The 10,945-nt window shown below is 34.1% G+C and overlaps 1 protein-coding gene across 1 annotated transcript; it reads right to left on the bottom strand.

Annotated features, from left to right (window-relative positions):
* Positions 1 to 1,817: 1,817 nt before the first annotated feature.
* Positions 1,818 to 10,944, bottom strand: LOC105285824 (DNA fragmentation factor subunit beta). The gene is made up of 6 exons (XM_011350326.3): positions 10,357 to 10,944; positions 9,061 to 9,162; positions 6,296 to 6,425; positions 5,196 to 5,407; positions 4,419 to 5,035; positions 1,818 to 4,116 (listed from the first exon to the last, which is right to left on the bottom strand). Exons 1-6 carry the CDS (start codon positions 10,411 to 10,413, stop codon positions 3,957 to 3,959), a joined length of 1,278 nt encoding a protein of 425 aa, XP_011348628.1. The 5' UTR covers positions 10,414 to 10,944; the 3' UTR covers positions 1,818 to 3,956.
* Position 10,945: the final 1 nt, after the last annotated feature.

Genomic DNA, 10,945 nt, shown 5'->3' with positions numbered 1-10,945 from the left:
ACTCACCGGCACGTGAAATGAAAATTTATTCTCGTTATCCGCGTCGTGGATCTGGGTGGTCTCGATTACAAATAAATCCGCCAGCTGCCAGTTTGACGGCTTTCTTTGAATTCGTTACAAGAACGTACAGGCATTTCCGATAAATGACACACAACGAATATGCGTAGGGTTTCTTTTTCCTTTGCACCAACACACACACACCCACCCACCCACACACACACACACACACACACACACATACATGCAGCCGGAAAATGAAGTCTCTAAATCCAACTGTTTGATGTTTTGATATTCGTTTGATTCTTTCGATAATTAAAAATTTATTTGTTATACGCATCGTTCCGTCGTTTTGTCTTTTGCATTTCAATAGCTAAAATCAGTTGGTCAGATAGTGTCAGTTAATCCTCATGACGCTTTTTGCAAACTGGGATAATTAAATTTAAGTAATTGATTTGATTAATAAAATATAAGAGCCTCGTTTTCCGAGACACATGTATTTGTAATAATAGAGTGACGTACGCGTATCGAACAAACTGATATACAAAGGAAATTCAATTAAAAATCTCAATTTAAGACACATATGTTTAAAATACACTTTCGTTACTCATGGCTCGCTTTTTTACAAAAAAACATACAAATAAATCTTCGTTTTATCATCTGATCAAAGATGATGATATGATTCATTATTAATAACCAAGAAAATAATTAATCTTAAGTAAATCTGAATTAAATACCAATATACTTCTTTTATTTTTTCTATTTTCTCATTTTTATCATTATATCTTCAGGTGCATCTTTTCAAAAGATTCAACGGCACAACAAATGAAAATAATCTCGATTACAATAAAAAAAGTAAGAATTAAAAGTTTATTCAGACTGAATTTGATAGAATTATTATACATATGTGTGACTCGAATATTGTTACGAAAACATACCATGGACCATGAAAATTAAAATGCTTGATAAAAATGGAGTATGAATAGGGTAGCATCTCTCGCCGACTTTCAATTTTCCGTTCGTATTTCTATTTCGTTATTATTCATATCAGATAACATTCCGCAGTATAATACGAGTTGGAAATAATTAAAAAAATCTGGATCCTGCACGTCCAAATCTGACAGTCACAGATCTCATTATGTGATATTTATTTTCAGACATATTGTATCTTTATAATCAATTCTAGATATATAATTCTAGATATAGAATCGATCGTAACTAATTAACTGATTTGTTTTATATGCAAAATTTCATTCACACGTAATACGGATTATTCCCTAATTGACAGAGTTCAGAAATTCGCTGAAGCTTCGATAAGATTATTAATTATCGTCAGAGAATGTTTGTCGTCCAAATTTTCGATAATAAGAACTATCATTTTTGGATTATTTTAAAATCTCGTCTGTTAACTTGCATCGCTGTGATTTCGATGATAGCATGTTTCTCGATTAAAAAATGACATTTAAATTCCTGATCTGATACTGTCTAGAAATAGCATTGAACGTATCCATAAACTTTTTACGATGCTTTCCTGACGCGCAAAATGGCTCGGAAACCACGTATCATATTTTGTGCGCGATGCTCCGTGAGATCACAGATAAAAATCTCCGTATTTTTATTTCGATGCATGTAACGTACAAACGTTCCACAACGAATATAACTCAAACGTTAATAAAAATAAAAAAATTACAGTTTTTACAGATATTTATATTTTATTGGAATCAGAACGACGCACGTGAGGAAGAATTTGAATGGAACAATTTATTTATAACAAAGCGATACATGTAGGTATAGAGTAGGATGTGAAAATAATAAACCTCTTTTGTCTCGTACCTAAAATATATTTTTCTAAAGTAGAGCTATACACAGTTCTTGTACATTGAAAAATACTATATTTGTAAGTACCCTACGTGAAGATATTGCACTTCTGTATGGTTTTTCTCTCGTAGTATACGATGTATAGATTAGGAATTTCTTCTTTTAAAAATACTTTTTTTCTTCATATCACGGCAAAGGCCGAAGCCTTATTATCACTTTTCAACGAACATTAGAAAATTATACACAGATGTATTAGAATAACAACGGTACGCATCGTGTGTTATGACATTGATTTTAAACGCATCAAAATATTTTTAACATTTAATATTTATCTCTTGTCCATTCCGTTGTCCAGTCCATGTACTGTTTTTTCCTTAAATGAATCTCAGAAAACTTGCTAAACAACTCTTAATTAACGCTTAATATGCACTTATAGTTAATATTTTAACTAGTCTGCGGTAAAACGAAGACCATTATAGTTATATCAGTCATTGTTTATACATGTATGAAACGATAACCTTCCTCGTAAAATATTTCTGTTTCGGAGAAACGCAATTATAAATTCTTTCTTTATAATGTAACATATAATCTTTGATATACATAGTTGGACACCTAATTTTAATGACGATTATTGTTTTCCAAATAATATTAATTTCTATTGATATAGATATCGCATAACTCATAAAACTTTGATAAATCATGTCAAATCATTACAAATTTATTGAACATGATATATCACTCAAATCGTTTATAAATTCTTTGTCACTAAAAGCAATGAAAAATGTATAGAACAAAAACATAATATCCAATACATATAATATCCAATTTACATATCCAATTCCATATCCAAAATTGGATATTGTGTATCAATTTACATATTCTTTTATAAAATATTTATTTTCCAATTTGCTAGTTGTGTAAATATTTATTTCAGATTATATTCAATTATGCAGAAACAATGTTTATATAAAGTTTAACAATATATTAATAATTGGAAATTGTATACAAGAAAATATAAAAAAGAATTAATATTCGCGCCTATAAAGAAAAGAAGCAAATAGAGTTTTTTTATAAAATTATATAAAAATTTATATTGTATAATCCTAGTTAGTCTTTTCATTAAAACATTATACATCTTTATATATCTTTCATACAATATATCATTACAACATTATACAACACCACCTTTGTTTAATTTTTCCATTAACTTTGATAAGATTTTAATTTGCCTTATAAAACATCGAAAAATTTAAAAACAGCATCTTTGAGCACACATTAGGAAATAATTTTCATTAAAAAGATATATTTTAAATTAGTAAAAATACTGATAAATGTGAATGGATTTGCGAAAAAGTTGATACGTCCTGTATATATACGTCCTATATATTAGAATAATATCGTATATACACGTGTCTTCGTCTAAACATGATAGATATATGTTTGTATGTATATGTATATGTATATATCAGAACTTTGTTTCATCTCTTAAAGAGTTTCATCTCTAAAGAGCAGTCACAAGAATAAAAATATGTCTGAAAGATATTTTGCCTTGCACTTCTTCAGCATACATGAGCCGTAGCTCTTTTTCAGAATTAGAGCAGAACAGATCAAGTTAATTTGATTTTATTTACGAGCATCGAACATTCCCATCGTCAATATCTAACGATGTATCTGAGACAACAGATATTTTTTTCGCTAATATTTATGGAATGAATAACATTTTTCCATTGCGTGCGATTTAACCCTGTATTCGTAATAGATTCTTCTATTCTATTCAGCTCCGAACATTTTCATTGTGTGAAAATACCACAAAATACGTTTTAAGCTCGCAATCAATGCGTCAATCTCGAATTTGTATAAGAAACAATTCTTAGAAACAAATATAATAAGTTTCTGGTTATATTAAATCTTAAAATTTGATATTGCTTAATATTTCTCGTGCCGCAATGGAAACGTACTCGATAATGTAACATTAACAATCACTAAATCTATGTTCTATTAACAGCGTTTAAACGTATTAAATATACTTAATTATTAAGATCTTTGCATATGAGAAAATCGCTCTACACACATATTACGTATCTGGACATTTCCAGTTACGATTACATTTTAACCATCACGGTTTTATCTAGATTTGCTGTTTATTTGTGCGACCCTTTATCGTGGCATACGATATGAACTAATCTCAAATTCTTTATAGTGAACAGATTGTCGTAACAGTCGTAGATGTCCTGTTCATTGATCGTGTCCTGTAGCGAGATCTGCAGCAACCTAGGAATGAGCGTCCTCGATCTCTCGATTCTGCAAATATTAATAATTATTGTTTGAAGAGCCTTTTATAAAACAATGTATTATTCACTGACGTGTACAATCATGGGATAAGCACAATATGTATATAAAAAATAGTCGAGTTTTGTCGCCATTATTTTGCTATTATAGTAGCATATTAAATAAAGCAAAGCTGGATTCGAATTGAGAGAAAGAATTGTCATGTTATGCGAATTAATAACTTGCTGAAATCAATTTATCACTGAACGTATCATAACAAATTACTATTGTATTATTTGCAAATCAATGAACAAAACGATCAATCGTTATCTTACTTGTGATCCAAATTCCACGTAGAAAATAAGGCGAGTTCTTCTTTAGATCTGTACGGATTGATTTTGTGCCTATCGCCGTAGGCACAGCCGTCCATATTCCATCTTCCCTCGCACCTAAATTCGCCCTTCTTATCGCAAATGGCGATTTGTTCATGCCTTCCTCGCGATTTCACCCGATAAGGACAGCTTTCCGTTTCATCGCCCGCCACTTTCTTCGCAATTTTCTCACATTCCGTGAGCTTCCGCGCGTCTGTCTCATCGATCTTAGCTGGATCGGCAGTCGTGTTTGTATCTGGTTGCATATTTTCGATGGATGATAATTGCAGATATCTTTCGTCGTCGATACGTCCAAGCCTACACGGACAATGCTCGTAACATTGACTTGAATCGGTCTCGTCAACATCATCCTTAGAATCAGTCTCCGCTCTGCTCCTGTCAAAGTAATACCCGAAGTAGTGATCCTCTTTAATCTGAAGCTTGAAGAACGCTATTGTACGTAGGAGTTGCTGTCTCGCCTTTTGATCGTTTATATACACGTCCGAGCATTTGATCTGTTCAATTGTTTTATAGAGAAAAGTGCGTATCCTGTCCTGACATCTGCGATGCATGAATGCTTCCTGTCAAATGAAATAAAGTATTAATGTAAATCTTTTAATTTACAAATCCCTAAAAAAGGATAAAAATATTTCTCAGAAAGTTAGAAATGTTAATAATGTTACGTAACATTAGTTAAAATGTAGGACATTGTAATAAATGACCTCGCTTTACTAAACTTGCCTTGCTCGTGTAATTAGTCTCCAGGTCTTCAAACCACTCTGGATGCTCTTCCCTCGTGCTAAGTGCCGTCTTGGAGTCGTCTTTGTTCAACACGTTGTTCAACACGGAGACTTTGGCTTTCAGATTTTCCGTCAGGAATTGTGCCACCCTTTCGCCAGCGATGAGGAAATCGATATTCACGCGTCTCAGTGCATCGTAAAGAATGTCTGCATCTATGGAAAAACGTTTATCCTTGAAAAAAATTTATCATACCAAAAAAACAACGTCCTCGCTCGTATCGGTGATAGAGTGCGATCTACTTTTCTCCGAGATGCATTCGGCGTTGCCAAGAAGTTCGCAAACTTTGAACAGACTGAATTGAAATATTTAACTTTGGCGCTTGTCCAGGCTCACGGTGTGTTTCTTATTGTTGCGTGAAATAAATTATCAGATAATTTGTATCTTTGCTTTGTCAATTTGCTTTTAAGTTATGACAGTAAAGGGTGATAAATTTATAGTGCAAGATTATTAAGAAGATGTAAAATAATAAAAGAAATAATGTTTATATATAATATTATCTACGATGTGTCTTTTATGGTGCAATTCTCTGTGAATTTGTTGACGATCACGTGCAATTATTGATTGATTAAAACCTGAAGAGCTGAGATGCAATAAAAGTATTAGTTGCATAAATTTGTAAGATCCGTGCGAATATACATATTTTTAGAAAGTATAAAAAGTAAATACTGATGGTAAAAACATTACACCATGGCTGGTGACCTTTTCTGAAGTCTCCCGTCATTTAGAAAGGAGTGACAAGCTACATTTCACTGAGCAGTTACTTCGAGGTTTAAAGATTCCATTAGCCATTCTACGTCGTAATTTTAATCCTTTAATACTGTTATTGCAACTAACTCCTCACACAATTACAAATCTAATTTTTTCTATAATTTTTTCTATACTAATAATTCGGCTGTTAGTTCTTAATTGGAACTGAAACAAGTAATGTAATTTCAAAGGTTAAAAATAAAATATTTGGTTTATCGTCAATATAATCACGTTATTTGCTCCAGTTCCATGGTGCTAATGGATTTTACGCCATATTATGTCGTTACACTAACCGGTCAACACTTTGTCTCCTGGCTTTTGTAATATCAAAGTGGTCTGTGGCTCCAATGTATGAAAATACTCCTCATCGATCAATGACCCATCCAGCAGAAAGACATTTACCTCCGCCGGATCGTTAGTTACCTGCAAGAACGAAGGATTGTATACCGCTAATCCTATCTAATTAATCCTCGTTGAATAATAGGTATTACGTTGAATACATTTGCATAGAAAGGATTTTCTCGTTCGGATGGACAACTATTAATTATATTCTATAACTATATTGAATAAATGATCGATGACGAAGTACATTACGAAGTATTTTCAAGAGAATACTAGATATCTTGAGCATATCAAGGCAACGATATAATGTACCCTCATTCAATTCCCGTAAATAATCCTCCGAAGGCCGACCACTTTTCTAACTTACATATCGCTCTTCTCAGCATGACGAAAATTATGGAAATTTCTTTTGAACGACTTGAGAACAATACGGGTCCGAGTTAGAATTTGTCGCGCGTCCATTCTATAAATCTTCAACTTTTCTCGATCACAGAAAGAATGTTAAAAGTTTGAATTTTTTTAGGAATAATTAGAAAAGAAATAAGTTTTTCACAGCAATATTCTTATTAGCTATAACATGGTATTATTTCCTGGCTCAAGTTGTTTATAATACGTCATCAATGTTGTTACTAACACAATACAATGGAATTGGGTGTTAATCCGTCAACTGTTCGCTTATTATTAGGTTGTTGCATTAATTAATGTTAAAACGCTTATCATTAGGTCGTTGCACAATTTCTATCGTATTTTGTGCGCTTATCTTCGACGCGCAATAAATTATTATTAGGTTTCTTTTTTAATTTCTGTTAGGTTGGTTGCATATTACCTAGCAGCGCAGTTACCTACTGTATATATTATACAACCTAATGTATTATAGAACAATTTTATTATCGTTTCTAATTGCGTTCTTTAATTCATTTATTTATTAATTCATTAATTTGGAAGTAGAAAGTGACTTGTTTGAAAATTTATTAGAAATATCCCGATTTTTTTTACGTAATGGTTCCTCTGAAGATATCAATCCTAAGACGAGAATATTGATAATTCTATGTTGCTCCGTGTTGACATTGACATAGCAAAGTACTCAAGCTGAATCCTGAGTTAAGGCGAGGAATGGATTCGCGACCTTGATATTGAGATCGTTTCCTGTCCCTGGCCCGGCTGGTTCGATAGAGCCAGCAATTGCGGGTGGATGCGGATTTCAAGGACACGCTGCAACCGGATTAACCTACCTACCCACCATCAAAATGTTACCAGCTATGCCGTGCACTTCCAGCCTCTTTCACATCAAGGGCAGTCGAAAAATGTTTGTGATATCAATACGATACGACCATGATCCAGAATACACATACACACACGTACATCTTTTGGTGAGCATTTTCATCATATTACGACACTTTTATCAATTGTTACTACACGAGAAATATTGGATTGTAACAAAAGTCCGTAGAGTTGTTTAATTTTTTTAATGAAAAAAGTAACAACTTCTCTCTCTCTCTCTCTCTCTCTAGAAAGATGGAATTATGAAGCTACCACAAAGATGGCAAATGTTAATAGAACAAGACAGCGCATATATAGTTGAATAAATAAATAAATATATATACAAATAATTTTGGAATTTCACTAAAATAACACTATGAACTTTTGTTACAATCCAATAATATAAATTATGACTTTCGATATACATTTATTCTGATTTATACTCCTGCTAGATTATTACGTATTGTGATTATGACGGCATAAATAATTAAAACTCATAGAAAATGACTGCAGTAAGTCGGCAAGAAAGTAAGAACGGAAGTGCGTTTGACTAAATGTAAATAATAATTGTACAATTCGTGTCATAAGTTGCGATACATATTCTCATTAATAAAAGTACTATGGATTGATTTCGATTCAGTAAAAGCTCTTGTTAATAAATAGGTGTGTGTTTATATATAATACACTTATATTCTTTCGTATTGTATATGTCATGCTTAGCGGATCTTTTAATAGCTATAATATTTCTTTTATTATCATTCTTGATTTCTAGAGGAATAAATCTTTTAAAGTGTCTCGACCACATATGACGTCGACCATACAATGGAGAGAAAGAATAAATGCATTGAATAAGTGCGAATGGTGCACATGCACCGAGCGCTATTCTTGCTTTCGACGGCACAAGGACAAATACCACATCCTACAATGCATTGAATAAGCGTAACTCGAGCAGCAATGACCCGCTCAGTACATCAAATGCTGCTTTTGCTCTTTATTGTGTTGTGACACATCCGATAAATAGTGCAAATATTTCAAGGTGAAAAACAATTTTTTAAATATCAAATTATAATTTTCAAAATTTCTGTTTTTCTTTATTTTATTTTTCGACAAACCAAAGTTTCTATAAGTCGATTGCCTTAAGTGAGAACTCGCGTTAGTTATGTAATGATCACGCGATATGTTCAAAGATATTCAACTTGAAACTCATGCACTCATCTGCCAAATAACTCGATAAATGTGGATGTGCAACATTTACATGGGAAATTTCGTTATTGCACGTTATTGCACGAAGTTACATTGCGTGAAAATGCGTTTCGTTGCATTATTCATACGATACATCTATTCCAATGTAATACATATACGTATAGATTGTAGGGGATGAATGCATCATATATAATATCAGCGTAATGCAAATAATATTAAAGATAATGTTTATTTCGTGTCAGTATGTACTTACATTTAATTTTGAGCATGCTTTTCGTTTCAGGTCCTGAAAATTGCGACAGGCAACACCGAATTTTCGAGTACGGTTCACATCCGTCACTTTGTAGCCTTTGAGCTGAAATGAATTTATCAGTTTTTCCAGTTCCATGTAACTAATATGTAATTGCACATAATTAATAACATCCTTTTGTAAATGGAGTAATAGTGTATTTGATAAAAGAAAATGTTATTGCGTAAAGTAGATGAATAGTAAAACTTTTCATAAATCATGAACCAACATAAGAAAATTCAGATTTAAACATCGCAGCGATCTCTGATATTTAAGCTTCGCCGACGTGAAATAACTTGCATTAAGCGATGTCGCGCAATATTAGATTATCTAGAACCAAGTAGCCGCGTAATTGCACTTAGCATCATGTTCAAGGCCATCAGATTTCAGAGCTAGGTACATGCACAATTTCTTCGAATGACCTACATTTTATCATCAATGGCGTCCAGTTGAGGCCACTCGATATGTCAAGTGAAAATGCAAATGTCATGAATAATGAAAACTGCTAATATTGAAACTCGACAAACTCTCCTTTCTCATATACATCTCTGATTAACAACGAGATTGGTAAATTAAATTTAAACCGTGTAAATTCGAATCCTTGCGCAAAAATATACATCAGTGCCAAGTTTTGCTTAATATCAAGAGAATTAATACTCCTGTAATACGTGAAAATCAATAACAGACGTTTCACAATGCTACTTGAAAATATTTATAAAAAATCATCGACAGGCCTGAAAGTTACGTCGCAATATATAATATTGATCTTTTTTTACATCACGTTACGCCATAACATTAAATCAGGCCTTGCCCCGTAATATATTTTGCATCTATCTAATTGATGCTGCACTTTTACGCTTCTCCATTTAATCGCGAAAAAGCGTTGATCGTGACTTGCTTTCAAAGTTCATACGGTGAACCTTTCAACTCAGAAGTGACCGTTGAATAAATATTGGATTGCAACACATATTCGTTCCATTCGTATTTTTAACAACAAATATATGTTACAACCCATATTAAAAACACTTTAAAAAACGAGACAAATGTATAAACGAATGTTACACAATCCGATATAATTAATTCGACAGAAAATCTGAGCTCATCGAGAAAGAATTTCTTTGATCAGCGCAAACGCTCTTGTAAACACGATACCAAACATGCATTTCACTACCCGCTCGGATACTCGGATGCTGGCTACCTCGATATCGCGGAGCAAGTTGACATTTGTCATGCAAGATAAGAGCAGCGTGTGTCGCATACCTCGCTCTTGGAGGACATATCCGTCAGACGGCGAAAGCAGTCTGCAATGAGGGACATGTTTGTCGGAGGAGACCGATGACCAGACGGGACAACGGAGATACAACGGAGAACAAGCCCTTCACCCACACTGCACCGTACTAAACGACTCCAACGTCCGTCCCTGCACGCCGCCGCGATGCCCCACTCGCACTGACCCTGACACTGTCGCTCTTATCGTTCACGGGCGTGCGGATAAGACCCGGGAAAACGCGCGAACAGACGGAGGCAAGTGAATGAGTAAGTGGGGAGAAATACGGTCGAGCAAAAGAGACAAAGAGTCGTCGGAGCGAGGGAAAGTAGGTAGACGCGGAGCGCCAAGAGAGGCAAGAACAGCTTGACCTGCTGTAGGAAGACGATCAGACGGATTGTCGATGATGGGGACTGGTCGGCGGCAGAATGCGACCGTTACGAGCCAACTACTGTGAAACTGATGCTAGGACGATGATCGTGAGAGAGTAGGGTGCGGAGGGTACATGGGGACGCAGAGGAGCAAATGGTAGTTCCAGCATCGGCGGAACGCGAGGAAGGAATGCGTCTCGCTTAACGTTCC

The sequence above is a fragment of the Ooceraea biroi genome, chromosome 8 (genome assembly GCF_003672135.1).
Source record: "Ooceraea biroi isolate clonal line C1 chromosome 8, Obir_v5.4, whole genome shotgun sequence".
Classification (NCBI taxonomy): domain Eukaryota; kingdom Metazoa; phylum Arthropoda; class Insecta; order Hymenoptera; family Formicidae; genus Ooceraea; species Ooceraea biroi.
This window is presented reverse-complemented; position numbering and strand designations above follow the sequence as displayed.

Bases quoted from the DNA above. Each gene is read 5' to 3' on its own strand.
- LOC105285824 (XM_011350326.3), bottom strand. From the start codon at position 10,413: ATGTCCCTCATTGCAGACTGCTTTCGCCGTCTGACGGATATGTCCTCC. The intron at 5,408-6,295 runs GTTAGTGTAACG...GTTTTTCCATAG, and splicing joins AGGAGACAAAGTGTTGACCG to ATGCAGACATTCTTTACGAT. The intron at 5,036-5,195 runs GCAAGTTTAGTA...TTCATTTGACAG, and splicing joins AGACTAATTACACGAGCAAG to GAAGCATTCATGCATCGCAG.